General features: G+C 35.4%; 1 protein-coding gene across 1 annotated transcript; it reads right to left on the reverse strand.

Annotated features, from left to right (window-relative positions):
• LOC105168909 (acyl-CoA-binding domain-containing protein 4) lies at window positions 585–16,411 on the reverse strand. The gene is made up of 18 exons (XM_011089104.2): window positions 16,073–16,411; window positions 14,639–14,709; window positions 12,981–13,044; window positions 12,834–12,905; window positions 9,773–9,967; window positions 9,590–9,667; window positions 9,140–9,229; window positions 8,921–8,990; window positions 8,431–8,492; window positions 7,995–8,134; window positions 7,483–7,609; window positions 7,254–7,368; window positions 6,032–6,120; window positions 5,506–5,589; window positions 5,226–5,414; window positions 4,139–4,294; window positions 1,806–1,865; window positions 585–1,145 (listed from the first exon to the last, which is right to left on the reverse strand). The coding sequence occupies exons 1-18, from the start codon at window positions 16,247–16,249 to the stop codon at window positions 954–956; spliced, it is 2,031 nt and encodes a 676-aa protein (XP_011087406.1). The 5' UTR covers window positions 16,250–16,411; the 3' UTR covers window positions 585–953.

Consider the following 16,957-nt stretch of genomic DNA (forward strand, 5'->3'; position numbering starts at 1 on the left):
ATTTGAGACATCCAAATTGTTTAGTATCATTTTTGACTTGATACATATTCAAGATGAGTGTATATAATGAAGTAAAACGGTTGACCACCCTCTATAAGTACATAAACATTTTGAGCATATAAGAACAATTTCTTGATCTCAAAATTATAAGGAATTATATAGTAGAAATTACGTGTTAGACAGCAGCCAATATTCGTTTTCCCCTACTTCAACCAATTGTATACAATATCATCAAACTTCTTCAACTTAAACTTGCTTAAATTCGAAATAAACAATCTCCCACTCATACTCTTCTTTATTGGTTGTTTTATTCTTACAAAGAGAAACTATACTGCAAAGCAGTGTAATCCTCGTGATTATGACTAGTAAAATGTAATAACAATAATATAAATATATAGACTGATACGGATCAGTTTTAATTCTTTCACATCTAAAATAGTATTTTTCATACTTCAAAATCATCACAAGTAAGGCATTTAAACGTAATTTTACTAATTAGTTTGTACAGTTGTGCCAAAATCAGATGCAGCAAATAGCTAAAACTGATAATCTAAGTAAGAATAACTCGAATGTTGAATGCATTATAAGTTTAGTCAATCAGGGGACTAAGTGTGATAAAATCGTTGCAATATGCAATATCATCATACACCACAACCAATTACAAACTTATATGATCGCTCAATCGTTCCCAAAAATTATTAATGTCTATACTTCCACTCAGACTATAATCCTTTTTGCTAGCACACAAAGTCATAATGAAGAATCACATCCTCAAAAACTATATAGCATGAATCACCTCCTCAACCTACACAGCTCAGTTTCAACATGTATATGTTTGTCCTTCTCAATCTAAGAAACTAAATACGTTCTTATTTGCGCCCAAAAGGCAACAGATCATGAGATGTATATAATTTTGACGAGTCTCAAACCTGGGAATCAGTATGCAGTAAAGTTTAGGATGAATCATCGACTCTTTCGGTAGGTGGTGTTCCGGCAAGCCACCCCCAAACGCCACCTGAGCTCTGCCTTTGTTTTGCATTTAATGCTGCTTGTTCTGAAGCAGCCTTTTGCCTCTGGAGGATATCGAGTTCCTTCTGCAAGGTCTCCATTGTTTGTAGCTTCTGTCTTAGCTCAGCAACATCTACCTGTAACCGAAGCAATGTGAATTAGCGAACAAATTTTTGGCGCAACAAAATTAAAGGAACAGGTCATTTTGAAGCTTTGTTGCAGAAGAAACTAATTAATATCTAGCATATTTTAGGTCTGTAGATGAAGTTTGTTTCTGTACATCCTTCATATGTCAGAACATGCCCTTTTCAAGACTGTATGAAGCTTGGTTCACTTAGGACGTGAATGTCAAAGATTACAATTAATGAATGATATTTGAGGACATGAACAACTGCAACACAAATATAAGAACATAAGAAGGTTAAATAAGCTCCGTAGGGGACTATCTCAAATGATTTTATCTCCTAAACTGTCATAAAATAGTTCCAGACAAAACTAAGTATAAACACTTGAGCGCAGGTTAGAAAGAAAAGGTAAAGAAAGTATGGCAAACCACCATAACATGGGAGTTACCCTCTTCACCTTCCATGACATGTTCTGACAACAGAATTTGAGAAGAATAAAATTGGCGTCTGAATTACAAATAATGGAATAGCAAAATCATAACAGGGGGTAGTCAAATATGGATTGAAAGAGCCAAAATGTAACCATGGCATTAACTTTTTCTTTTAATACAAACATTTATCTGATCAACAATATGCCTTAGTGTCAGCATTAATTACTGATATGATACAGACCTCAAGTTTAAAACATCTGGATTGTTCAGCAGCAAGCTGACCTCGCACAGATTGGAGCTCCTGCAAAATCAAGCTCGTTTCCTCAATAACAGAATTAATTATGATCAACATTAAAGGTTAAAGTAAATCTATCTTTACATGTGGCAAGAGCCAACATTTCCACATTGAAAAGTCTGTAAAGTGTTGTTCTCGGTTGTGCAGATAAAATCTAAAGTGAATTCACATCCAATTTGTAATTGCATGATTGTCACTCTTTGCCTACGCCTACACATGGTTGTAAATTGCTATTTATTAGTGAATTAGCAAGGCGATGTTAAAATTCCTGTAAACTTGCAATCCCAGTGTCCCAGTGATTCAATGTCCATGTTGCACAACTTTTCTGAAGAAGAATCATAGCTCTTGAAATCAGCTTTTTTGCCTCTCACATCCCCATCTTGCAGAGTGCAGACAATAGTTTTGAACAATTTTCATGTCTCTTCTCTATCAGAGTAGAAGAAAAAGTACTAAAAGGATCTGAAAGAGAGAAAATTGATTAAAGGAGAATGTAGAGAAAAGGATTCTTATTTCACTCAAGCCATGCCAGGGCTTCATTTCCTTTATCACTATTATCCATTATCATGAAGCTCCTCCAGGAAAGGACAATTTTATATTCTTAAGCTTCAAAACCAATCTGACCATTTTGCTAAATCCATTGCCAACGATATCCACTGACAAAAAAACATGTGCACTTGTTCTTTCCTTTGTGGGGGTGAAACTGCAGGCTATAGGAAGGCTGAACTTTTAAAATTGCATCTTTTTAAGTTCTTTTTCTTTTCCATTATCTTTCTTTTCCCCCTTTCTTTTGGGTAGTGGGGGGAAAAGAAAATCATATTTTTGAAGAAATGAAATTTTTCAGGAAAGAAGCATCTTTGAAACTACAGCAAATGTAATTTACATTGATAACAGTTGTAATTTTTGCATGAAAATTGGAATATCCTTGAAATTGATTCCTACATAACTAAAAAAAAGCAGCTTCCCACCCACAAAAATGCCTACTTGTCCCAACCCAATCTCAGACATAAATGCTATTTAACCGATTGGCAAAGAACTTTCTAAGATTTTATTGTTGTTCATTGACTTTCTCTACGTGGAGTTCGGATCAATTCCCAGTTTAATCAATAAAAGGCTAACTCGGGTTAATCCCGTTGTGGTTAACCCAAGTAAACCTAACCGCTACGGAATGTTCTTTGTGCCAAAGCTTGTTGGGACATTCTCATTCACGTAGGTTAACTGTGAGTCCATGATTAGCAAGAGATTGGGCGTTGAAGCCATTGAAGTTGCTCTTATTTATCAGTTGCTCACCTCTCTCATTTTTAGTAAATTTTGTTATTCTATTATTTGCTCAATCTCTTTATGTCAGTAAATTCGTTTTTCTTGCTGAGTAGGAATGGCGACCCTCTAATGTGATTTTATTTTGTACTGATGTTGCTCCAATAAAAATTCTCTGTGCCATTATTACTTGTTCGGCCTTTAGAAGAAATTCAGAAAGAATTATATGTGCACAAGGGTAAACTACAAGAACTCTCACAACTGTCTCACACTCCAACCCCCCATACAAAATAACCCTCACAATTCTGGCTCTGCCCCTAGCCACGTGTAGAATTAATCTTGTTCCAAACTGTGATCCAGCTGGTTTATTTCCGGAAACTAATGTAAGCATGACTCTAAATACGTGCTCATACAATAACCACATCCAATGACTTCAACGTAACTTATCTGACTAAATCCCTGCTATAGAACTCGTATAATGATTAGATCTGAGGGGGAACCACTACTTTACATGAGGTGAAATTCAGAAAGTCCGTTCATCCAATTAAGAAGGTGTTTATAAGCTTTTCAAATCATTTTATATGATGTTTGAAAGCTTATAAGATGTTAAAAAGTGTTTGGTAAAATTTTTATAGAATAAGCTTATAAGTTCCAAAAATAAAATGTTAGGAGCTTATGAATTCATTTAAGAAAAGTAAGGAATTCCCAACTCATTTTTAAGATTTTAACAACCTCCTTCAATTTCGATCATATCAATTACAACATCGTCATTGCTAATATCTTATGCGCTCCACATTGTTACGTTATCAACATTTAAGAGCTTACTTTTACAGTAACATCTAAGATCTTATAACTTCTAAAATCATCCTAATGTATCAACATATAAAATGTTTTACTAAGCTTAGCCAAACATCCTCTAAAGTGATTGTATTCTTGTTTGTGAAAGGACTATATTGGCTTCTTAAGGATAAAATAACTGCTACACCACTTAAAACTAAATAAATGAAATTGCACAAAGAGATTACCTTATACAGGTCTGAGTTCCGAGTTTCAGCTTCTGTCAACTCTTGCCTCAGCTGGTATGTTTGCATTTTCTCCTTAGTGAGAGATGATTCTAGTTCTTCCTTTTCTGTCTTAAGGATTGTTACACGATGCTCATTTGTCTCTTCAACCTTTGTAATCTGTGCAAAATAAGTTAGAAACTTTCAGAGATGGGTATTACTGCAACCAGAGGTATATGTCTAAGTTTAAGCATCCACAATATCAGCCAATCTCGGGGAGAAATCAATTAGGAAAAGGTAATAGTCTTAGCAATACTAAGTGTTGGAAGACAAACAATCTGCAAGTATACATGTAAGATTATATACAGGACAAAGAAGCAATCTTAAGAGAGGTACCGAGATCAGCCGAACAAACCTCTTACTACATTACACACTGAAATGCACACACAAAAGTTATTCTAAGAAAGTAATAAAATTAACTCACATCTAACAAAAAGAAGAAAAAAAAATGTGTCCAACTCATCAGGAATTTATAATCATAATTCATAACCACTAACCAGAAAAAGAAACATTAATTTCAACCATCTGTTTCAGCATCAAAAGCTGAGTCCTTTTTATTCAGTAAATCAAACTTTAAGACAAAAGATATTTAGTTCCAAACATCAAAAGCTTTCGTAGGCATAATAGAACTTAGATATTCATTCTAAAAGATTCACCATTTTCACTGTATACTCTTCATTTTAAATATATATTCACTGTGCTCGTAGAAAGTGAAATTTTTTATGAGTAGTCGTACTGCAAATTGTCAAAATATTTCGTGTGAAAGTTCATGCACTCAAACGAAGGAAAATGACCAAACAACTTTCTCCAACAATTCGGACTTTATGTATAATAGTGTCTTGAGTGATTGAATTTTTTCATACATTGTTTATGTATTACAAGAAAAAGATACTAATCATCCATGATTGAAATATATGTTCAACAGTCTTTGTTCTATTTGAAAGTTACATGTTGCATACTATTCATGCAACCTACATAATTACCAGGATTATGAGCATTAGTGAAAACCCTGGCAACTAATACTTGAGAACAACTTTTTAACAAGCCTCACCTTTGGTTCTGAATCAATATTATCCATAACAATTTCCCTTATTCTTCCTTCTTGGCCCGTCTCGAACTCCGATTCAACATCTCTCGTCGGGTTTGTAACATTTTGGACAGCTGATACACTATCAGGCACTGGTGTCTCCATCATCTTTGATTGTAAAGTTGACTTATGACTTGGTTTTAGTACATTGACCTAATGGTAGTGAGACAAGCAACATTAAGGAATTGAATATATAACTTTTTCTAGAGGCAAGAAGGATAAAAACAGAAGAAGCTATCCAGACCTCATTGTTGTATCTCCCATTATATCCTCCAAATGCAACCAGGATGTCTTCCCCGTTGTAGGAACTCAGGACCAAACTTGAACCCTACATACAGAGGTAGATCTAGTTTACATGTTATTATGGACTAGCAGTTGAAATAACCATAAAAAAGTAGAATCCTCTCTTGTATTTACATACAACACGGTCATGCCCAATTTGTTGATCCTAAAGTTCATTCCACATAAACTAACCCAGATCATCAAACATAGTAACAGTTGTCCTATATCACATTTAGATAATTGTACACATTACCGCTAATATAATATTGAGCAATATCAGACCTCCAATAAGTACATCCTCCAACTTACTACGACAGCTTTTATGGTTCAACTACTTTATCTTGCATAATGCACATGAAGCACTAATACTCCTTTCTAAATATGTCATTGTTTCAATAATCTAATTGTACAAGTTCATTAGACTAAGAAAAATGTATACAATGCAGCATAAGTCAGAGCATTTCTCTGTTTTCAGCAATTAAGAATACCTCACTAGCAAGGGGAACACGCCCTTGAACAGTAGTTACAACTGACCAGACCAACGTGGACATGTTGAGTACAACTGTCTCAGAGACTCCTGCATGTGTAAATAGGTAATTTGTAAAGTACCACCGACAAGGAGGAATTTTAAGGAAAAACGAAAAGAAGTAAAACAAATTGATAGATGATCAGATATTACAATCATTTTCCCAAATTACCCAGGTTAATTGGCTCATTGACAGAAGCAACATGTATTAATGAGACTTGACAGACAATGCACATTCAAACAGAAAACAGAAAATAAAGCAAAATAAAGGACAGAACTTTGAACTAAATGGATATCATGAGAGGGTGTGCATCAAGACATCAGAGAGTCATAATCTTCCTGAAGAATACCAGTGAAAATAGAATTTCAAGACAAATTTAACATCTCAATAACAAGATAGTATGTCAAGCATGACAAGGAATTTTATCATTCTGGAGAATAGCTGCAGAAGATAAATGATAGATTATATAATGAGAACCCAAACGAGAGGAAAAGTTAGAAATCTTTACGGAACAAAAGATTAAATTTAATGATTCTTGGACTAAAAAGTCTCACAGGTACGAAATGGTAATGAACCAAATCATGTTTGTCTCCGCTAAGCCAGTGGAGTAAGCAGGATAAAGCTTACTCAAGTTAATTGGACACAGCGAGGCTCAAACATAATAACTGTACTCTTCCTTTCTTGTGTGTCCATCTTGAACATATACCGTTCCGACTATAAAGTTTTGCCAATGAACCATTACCCTATTTCCTTTGCAAACTCATTGTATAAAGCAATCTGTAAAGTTTGATGCTAGCAAGTTTATATCATTTCAAAAGCAAAGGAAATCATACAAGGAAAATCATGCTGTTCAGTTAGTCTGGAAATAACTCTCCATAGTTATCTTGCAGTTAGAGTTGAATTGGAGAACCCCAAAAATGTCAATATGATTGGATGAATATGAGAACCATTTTCAATTGAAGAATTCAAAGACCACCAATAAAACGATATATCTCATGATGAATATATGGCCTTCGACGGTCTCCATGTAACAGATGAAAACCTTGGTCCCCCATGAAATGTAATATTACGAGCATACCAAAGCACACACAAACATTGTATGGCAACTGCATATAATTTGAGAAGTTTGAAAATAAACATGCAGTCTTCAATGTCAATGGCTAATAAGGTATCAAATATATACCACTTTTATTGTTGCCTCCACCAACAATAAACCAATTCTCTCCAACTGTAACACCACAATGGCCGGCACGAGGACTAGGTATCTCACCCTGCTGTATTGGTCTTGACCATTCCATCTATTGAATCATATTTGATACAAGATAAAAGCAAAACAGAAACACATGATTTTCAAAATCGGTGTGAAATAAGACTTCGAAAACTAAAAGAGTCACATATGTCATTCATCTCACAGTTTGAAGATCAAGAACATGCAGATCATTAAAGCAAGTGGCATGTGAACCACCACCAAAGATAAGGAGGTAGCGATCTGCATGTACAGCAGCAGCATGATCAGATCTTGGGGAAGGCCGCACGCCCCTACAAAATTGGTACCACTTAGAAGCAAATATATGCATAACTTATCAAAAAGACATACCGACCACATGAGAACTATAGATGAGAACTATAGCACAAAGATGCTAATCTGTATTGATAACAATGCTCTTTTCTGAGACAGAATAGAAGTAAATGCATGGTGCATATGAAAATGGAAAACCACTAATCTATTCCTACCAAGAAACTATGATTCCTCATTCTCAGGTTGGACAGCTAGATGCCAAAGAAGAGATGAACAGTATTTTCTATAATATCAGTGTGTTGGTGGTTTAGCAAGTGCATCATCATCCCAGCATCATCTCAAATTAGCACAAAAGTCTGATGTGGAAATACTTTAATTCCTAAATTTAGAAAGCAAGAACCATACACTGTGTCCATTTCATCCCAGGTCATGGTTTCCAAGTCCAGAATATGCAGGTCATTCAAAAGAGATCTCTTTGCATCCTGTCCGCCAAATATGACCAGAGTTGTTCCCACCAGGGTCACAGACTGCCCTCCTCGAGAGACCTAGAGGGCAAAGAAACATGAGGATAATTCTAAGTAAACCACTGCAAGTTTATTGCCTTGCAATAATTTCCTATAAATTAGAATATCAGGAGAATGTAGCTACCGATTGACCTTACTGTTCAAATTTCAGCCTTAGAGAAAATATGTAAACATAAATAGCTTCCAATATAGAAAGCTGATAAATATAAAAAAGACATGAACTCACAAGCAATGTACCAAAACAGAAGCAGTGACTTGGAAAAACATAGATAACACATTAATTAAGATATGAAGATTTTAACATAAAGGATATGTACCGGAGGTTGTCCATAAGTCTTCAAGGTCGACCATGTACAAGTTTGCAGGTCAAACACCTTTACTGTCATTAAAGCATAAACTGCGGTCAGAAGTCAGGCAATAACTCCTAAAGGTAGTAGTAATTCATTAAAACCTTCGTTAACTCGACATGTCAGGCAGAACCTTGTTCTAAACAAAGAGGCAAGCACAAACAGAATTCCGCAAAGACCATATTTAGGTAAATTCAATTGTAAAATTCAGTATAAGTGACTTATAAGGATATGGCAAAAACTTGACAGCATGAGCACTTTCACAACGAAATTCAAATTTAACTCAAATTTCTTATGTGAACAAAAGTATCTCTCAGATGAAAGACCATGGAGAATCATTATCAATACGTTTCTTCACAGTTCTCTTGCATCTGTACCAATTCAGAATAAATTTCTGAAAAATACCCCAAACAAGTAGGAGTTTATGAACCACTAGTATGAAATTTGAACACAACCTAACCTTGTAAAGTTTCAGAAGGATCCTTCGTATGTCCTGCTACTGAAAGAAGCTTATTTCCATCCCATGGTATCTAGAAAGATGCAAATGTAAGCATTATAATACGTAACTTAAATTAGAAATAGTATGAAACTATTTTTAACACCCAATTGTATAATTAAAGTGGGCATAGTTATCAGGAAAAAACATTTATGACAGGTAAATCATTAATCTCAGACTAACCAAGGTATGACCAGCACAGGGAGTCGTTGTGCCATCATTCACTCCTCGAACTTCAACTTTTGACCATGTCCAACTTCTCATATTCAGAACCTAATCCCAGGAGAAGGAACAATTACATTACTCATGTCTACAGCAACCTCAAAGAGAAGAGAGATGAAACAGAACAATTTAAATATCATACTTGATAAAAGCAGCTAATAACAAAGAAATGCAAAGAGAGTGAAAAAAAAATAGAACACAAGACCTCAGAAACCCAATTCTAAAGTAATTAACATCCAGTTTTGTTGCTGAAATGACACTCAAACAATTACTTTGTTTGCTGTGTACCAAAACTAGAGATGCAGCCAATATAACAAGGTTACTTTTTTGGGTAAGAACACATTTGATCTGCCACATGGTAGGAGCCTGTGCAATACGACATATACTCATAAAAATACTTAATTCCAATACCTGCAGATCATTTAGGTAACGCCCATTGTGGTTTCCACCGAATATGTACATCTTATCATCTATAACTGCTGCTCCATGCTGTTAATGTAATCAAGCTATGTTCAGAACTAAAAAGAACCAATATACAGTAGGAACATTTAAAAAGAGAAAAGAAAAATAAGTACTAGGAGGAAAGGCTAACACCTCATATCGGGCTTTGGGACGTGTGCCAGATACTGGAGGTGAAACCCACTGGTCATATACATTAACTACTCCAAGGCCTTCAGATACGACATCTTTATCCTGAGTTTCTGATAGGTTACCATTTTCAATAGGAACGCTCTTTGTCTCAGGCAAAATATTTCCATTCTCAGAGACCGCCACAACTTCCGGATTATGCTGAGCCAGCGAAAAGCAAAAATGAAAAGAAAGAAAATTCAGATTAAGAAAGAAGCCAGGACAGTGCAGATAAAACAAAGACAAGGTATAACTGTTTGATTCACGTAGTTGAACATAGCAAGCATTTAATTCTGTCTCTTTTTCCTTTGCAAGCTGACAAATGAATCGGCTGAATAAAGATTGCAAAGAAGCACCCAAATGAATTAAAGAACAGAATAGCACAAAGCATGTTAACGAGTAAAAATCACTGGCCACACCATGAAGCACTAGCAGAAGTCAGTGAAACATGTGTAGGAAAATACAACTCAGAAGCACAAACTCTTAAGTCTTGACAATGTTGTTAAAGCAGGAATTGATCAAGACATAAATTGAACAAGCACCAGTTAACACCACAAGCAAACTTAAATGAAAAGAGCAGTGACCAGCAAAGATATAGTAGAAACCACATCACGTGACTTCTGTTTGTCTTAAGAGGAAAATTATCCCATTTTTACTCGCGGAGATCAACAGGGTGTAACAAAGGCAGTTTCTGAAGGCATGCTAAGCGCAACAATGAAGATGTTCAGTTTTCTATAAGTTAAATGCACTTGGAATGTATCTGAAAATTTACAATATGATCCCCGAGTGGAATTAATCAAGATCTCATAATCCTACATTACTCACCAGAGTACAGCAGCACTTAACTGAGACCCCTAGCTATAAGTTTCAAACTTTTGACCACCAACCAGTTTTAAATCACTATTCCAAAGCATATACGTAATAGAAGAAGAAATGTAGAAATATCACCATCATAGTTTCTATGTTTATGATTGCTTTGTTTCCACTTGAGAGTGTTTCCTGGTTAACTGAATTGTTCCCATAGCTAACCCACTCATAATGACAAAGAATATATTCTACTCAAACTTCACTCCCATGACTTCAACTCCAATCCAAAATGATCTTTTGTTATACGCATATGTACCTTAGCCCTAAGTACGTTGCCATAAACAACTAATTAAACGCCTCCACATATATTAAATTCATTAGACCAATGTCAATGGTAAATGTGCAAGTCTCGTACTTGCCATCCATATTTAACTCCTCAATGCAACTCTTAATTCGACAAGAAATTTCCATTTCTAAGAATTTAGGGAACACGGTTCAAGTACCAAAATTATTTTTTAAGCAGCATGTTTGTTTAGTGGACACTGCCGAGGCCAAGGCCAGAAACATTTGGCAGTGTGAATACCGCAAAATCGCAAACTAGAGCTCATAGTACGCAATCCATACACAATAAGTCGCAGAAGCACCAACCTCACTCAAAAGTGACAAGTTCATGTTGTCCCACAAATACAAATGTTGAAAAAGATTACTAATTTTTTTATGATTTTATGATTTAGGAATTAAAGCAATGAAAACCTGAAGCTGTCAGTTACGAGGGCTGTTAACCAAGAGCACTTAGGAGGCAGTTCATGGAAACTTGTCTGGGAAGTTCAGAAAAGGTCAACTACAATGAGACATCATAACTTAACCCCTTCTGTTAATGGATAACACCAATCATATAAGATGTGCTTCTATGTGGATGAAAAATACATCAGAAGGCCAAATTCTTTTTAAAGTACAACATGCTGGAAAAGAACTTTGTTTGACTAAAAAGTCAAAAGTCCACTAAGGTGGAGCAAAGAGCACGCAAATATGCTATTAACTGATAATCAAATTTCTGTGTGGCAGAATTGTAAGTCAAAAGACACAAATTTACATTGACTGCAATGAGATTGACTCTCGTGTTGCTGCTACCTGCTCCTTTCTTGGACATTCTCTTGCTTACTCAAGTGTCATATAGAAACGAACCAACCTGTGAGAAGGAAGAGAGCTTCTTGGAATCTCTACCATCTCTTGTTCATGGATGTTTTGGATGTGATCTTGCTGAGGAGTGAGGGCGCAAGATTTAAGAGTCTAATCACAGAGACCGCATACTGCCCTTTGAGCCTACTCAGCCTAGAGAAGGTTCTAAACCTAGACTTCACAGTGAATACATCATTCTGTGATCTTATGGCGGTGAATGTCAGTAAGTTCAGTAACTGAAGCAATGAATCGAGGCTTAAAAAGTCTGTGACTGACATGCTTAGGCAACTCACAAGACTATGTGGAAGTGGCCACCTCTTGGAAAAGATTACCTATATTCTGATATATTCACAAGACAAGATGAATCAAGGAATCAAGCGCCAAGGTGCTTTGTGTCAACAATTTCCACCAAGGATGAGGTAACCTTTGTTATCCTTAAGGAAAAGATAAGATATCTCTCTCTACCCACAAGCCTTGGATGTTGGTCTACAAGCAGGATCCTTAATTAGGTCTCGAGAGGACGCTCATTAAATCTAGTTGGGTTTACACGTAATTCTGAATCAATAAATAAATCTCTAGAATAAATTCATGTGCTTGTCTAAAGCAAATTCTGTACATGCATCACTAGGTTATTTCCATCTTTTTGATATGCCTAATGAGGGTTTTCAAGAATTAATATTTGCACCTCAGTCTGGGGAACCAGATCACATCACCTAAAAAAATTGTAATAAATTAATCACATCATAGTAAATAGAATCCACCAAAAACAAAAGCCAGAAAATTAAGCAGAACATTGCCAAAGAGCACTGTGTAACAGCAGATTTTTTGGGAAATTCACAGCTCTCTTATACCTGTATTACTATGATTTTGTCACAACAAATCACAAAAAAAGATGCTTCTACACATGCTTCTTATAATGTTTCTGGCAATGAATCTAATAAGACAAGTGAAGATTGGCCATCCATATGATGATTTTTAAGAAAAGAACAATCTAGAGCTTACATGGGTAAAGTGGTCAGAAATTCATTAATTGCAAACTTACATTCATTTCTAAATGTACAACTGGCTCTGCGATGTGGTTTGATGCTCTTGAATACCATCCTGGATCTTCCTCCTGTTTGGGCAAGGCTAGGTATAATAATGTTCATGTTTTTACAGTTACATTACAAGTTCTTTGACAATAACTAACCTCCAAAATTTTAACAAAGAGACGCATTGCCTCTGTGGAAGCCATGTTTCCAAGTCCATTCCAGCTTCAAGACAAATAAATAAAACCAAAGTAAGATTTTGGAGCAGATTGAGGAAAAAGACTAGACATATACATCTTCTACAAACATCACTATATAACTGATCTGACATGAAACTCTGATACAAGCCACTTCATCAGAAGCTAGGTCTATATTTGCTGAGATGCAGTGAACTGAATATGAGAGCAAGAAACCCGATTCGGACATAAAACCAAAGAAGCATAGTCACAGAACAGCGTAACTTATTTTATCTACAATAGTTTTATCAATTCATGGTGTGGAATAAATGCACCTTCCAGCTCGATGTTTCCACTATGTATTATCCACACAACTCAGAACAATCCATATCTAAAATGAACATGACCTTCCAACACATTAATAAGAATGGAACAACTTATCATATTACTTTTCAGTTACAGTATATTCTTTTTCCTTTTAACTTGAAGCATCAACATTAACCTTTTATTTCTTGGGAAACAATTCCAGTTTAATATTTCAATGCAGTGAGGGGAAAAAGAGAAATGAAGCAGTGAGAGATACACTGGTGTAACTGGTCATTAAACTGGCCTCGGTGACCAGAAGTTGTGGGGATATTGTTTAAGGTGGTGACCATGGTGTACAATTCAAAGATTGATAGGGCGGGGTCAACATTCATTTGACTGGTATTAATTGAAAAACTAAGGATAGATCAAGCTAATTTCATAGAAAATGTACATAAGAAGAATATCAACATTTATGGTTTTCCTTTGATGTCCCCTTATGTTGCAGAGTGGAAAAGAAGAATGTATGCCGTCCACCATATTCAGTTTAGGAAAAGGTTTCACATACATGTTAAAAAGTTTGGCCATAAACAACAAAAGAGAAGTCATTCGAATTAAGCTTATTTGAATTCGTGAATTGTCTAGTCCCTTTGTCAGCCCAACTACATAACTATATAGTTAATTATATGCCCACTCTATCTCAATGTCGGCCTTTAGTGAAATCTATGGAAAGAAATATGGTATTATATCTCAACTTCGCCTGCAGTTATCTCCAAATATTTCTTTCAACATTTTTGCCTATCTACACTGGGCTAGGAATTGATGACTGCCATCTTCATCAACTTAAGCTTGACCACATAGAAACACACATAAAAATACTACAACTTTAAGTGTAAAAAAGCATTACATGGAAACTTTGAAACTACAAAGTCGAACAGTGTGAAGTTTATCAGAAATTTCATAATCAAATTGAATTATATAAATCAAAAGTTCATTAGCAAACTTTAACACAGTTCAACAGCTTATGCAACCTTAAACAATACACTCATTCAAGTGTCAGTCTTGGATTATAAACACTATTCATCTTTCTGTCTTACATAAACCAAACTCAATCACTCTCTCTTTCAGTAATAAAGACTAGCATTTCCTTCTGAAATGTATTTCTTCTCCATCACTAGTATTATCTCCGGGTTTAAATTAAAAATCCAAAGAAACAAGATTTTATTAACTTAGACACGTGGAGAATCAACAAATTATTCACATACATCCAAAATATTTCTTAACCAAGATGACGTTCATAATCAGAACAATAGGCGTCACTGAATCAATGTACTGCAAACCTTGTCCATTTGCCTTGCTCAATGGGACTCCAACCTCTAGGCTTAGGAATGTTGCAAGGCCCCACAGTTGCCTGAGACCATCAAAAGAGTAAATTTCCACTTAACGGTGGTGAAGCAATGCACATTTTACAAATTTAAAAACCAAGAAACTGGCATTAATTCTCTTTCTCAGCTATGATTAGTTGAGTAAAGGGCTGAAAGTATTCTCAATTCTTGAACTATTAAGTTTCACCATTTTCCTTGAAAATTCACACAGTTCTCCAAGGAAATTATAAATAACACTGGAAAAAACGAGAACTCAACATTTTGCCAAAACATCTCAACAGTAAATAAAGCAAATTCCTGAAACCCAAAAAAAAACCATAAAATTGGGAATTTCAAATGTCTAAGAATTAACATATTACATATATTCCACCATTTACAAATATAATGAAAGTATTTCAGAATAATTAGCTACGACAATTCAATGATTCATATTATTAAGAATTTGGTCAATCCACATTTTTACAAGACATCATTATTTTATTGACACGGAGTGTGAAAGCCATATGACATAACAGACGCTAAAATACCTGCCTGCTAAGCAAATCAATATCAGATTGGAGATCAAGTCAATCTTATAAATTTACCAGAAAATACAATGCAATAAAACTTGCATGAGTGTAAACTTAGGCCCCACTTTGACAACAAAGCTTGAAGAAACTCAGAACTACAACCACAATGACAAGGACAAAAGCATGAAACAAAGTAGATAAGAGCAACTAAACCAAATTTTTTATGTAACTATGAAATAACCAATGTGCACTAAATTGAGACATAATGTGAAAAAGAATCCAATTTACATGAAATCATCAATTTTAGGAACAGATTTACTAATAAAGAGGAAACACAACTGCACCACTCTACAAGAGAAAGTATGATTCAGAAAATGCTCAAGTGGATCAAGCTAACTGTACTAATCAACTGCATAGCAACTATTGCCGCTGAAATTAAGGTGGAAGACTGAAATGAGGCCAGCATTTTCAGTATAACTCAAACATCCAAAAAGTTGGCACAAAAGCTAAAATCTTATCAGCGATCTGCTAACAAAGCATGTCAGAACCCCAACAGCCATACTCAACTAGGACAAATTCTGATTCATATGAATCACTAGTCATCCAGCTAAACAGTAATGATTTAGTCAACAAACACCCATGCATGCTGAAAATGCGGGAAAAAAGAGCAACTTTATAAAATGAATTATGACTCAAACAACCAAATTTCGGCAAGAAATAAAAGATTCGGAGTTATAACTTCAACAAAAATCACCCGACCCAACTGTACGGAACCTGAGTAGATCAAGTACAAATGGGACGAATTAACTGAATCAGAACTGATGCATGCAGAAATAGGCAAAAAATGTGATCATGAAATGAAATCTGGGGGAGCTAAAACCTGCTGGTAGAGGGCGTAAAGGAGTAAAGCTGTGTCGTTTGAGAACTTAGAGGCCACGCCTTCAGCCGCAGATTTTGGGGATCCACCACCGCCGAAGCCAGCATAGGCCGCCGCCGCATAGAATCGCTCCGGATAAGCGAGGCCTGAGCTTCCCCTGGCAATCGCCGCCGCCGACATTTACGATTACCCGATCACAAATTCTGAATCTGAGATCGACGCAGATTCTAAAAGTTTTGCAGCGTTGATATGATGGAAGTGAAAACGGTGATTTGAATTAAATTCTGGGGCGAATGTGGGTGGGGGTTATTTATATGCGGCCAAAAATTTTGGGGTTATTTTGTATGAAGATCTGCCTCTACATTTCTTACAATTCACCTAGTCACCCACATCCAACATATTTTACAGCGACACTCAACGGAGTTATTTATTTTTTTATTATCAAAAAAAAAATTATATTAATATAATTTTTTTAAATGTATTAATAATAATATAACGAGTCACAATTTATAGACGTAATTTCGAGAAAGGGCCATGTGTAACGGAGGATATCTGAATAAGAATTTTATGTCCGATGTTTACCACCTAAAATTTGATCTAATATAAACGAAAGTTAAGGAGAAGTTGATTAGTCCATATTGTAAAATTTGAGAGTTTATATACCAATTGTAAAAATATAAGTAAACGATCTCAAGATACACAGTAGGTCGGGTCTTATAGACGTAATTTCGAGAAAGGGCCATGTGTAACGGAGGATATCTGAATAAGAATTTTATGTCCGATGTTTACCACCTAAAATTTGATCTGATATAAACGAAAGTTAAGGAGAAGTTGATTAGTCCATATTGTAAAATTTGAGAGTTTATATACCAATTGTAAAAATATAAG

Source organism: Sesamum indicum, linkage group LG8, assembly GCF_000512975.1.
Source record: "Sesamum indicum cultivar Zhongzhi No. 13 linkage group LG8, S_indicum_v1.0, whole genome shotgun sequence".
NCBI lineage: Eukaryota > Viridiplantae > Streptophyta > Magnoliopsida > Lamiales > Pedaliaceae > Sesamum > Sesamum indicum.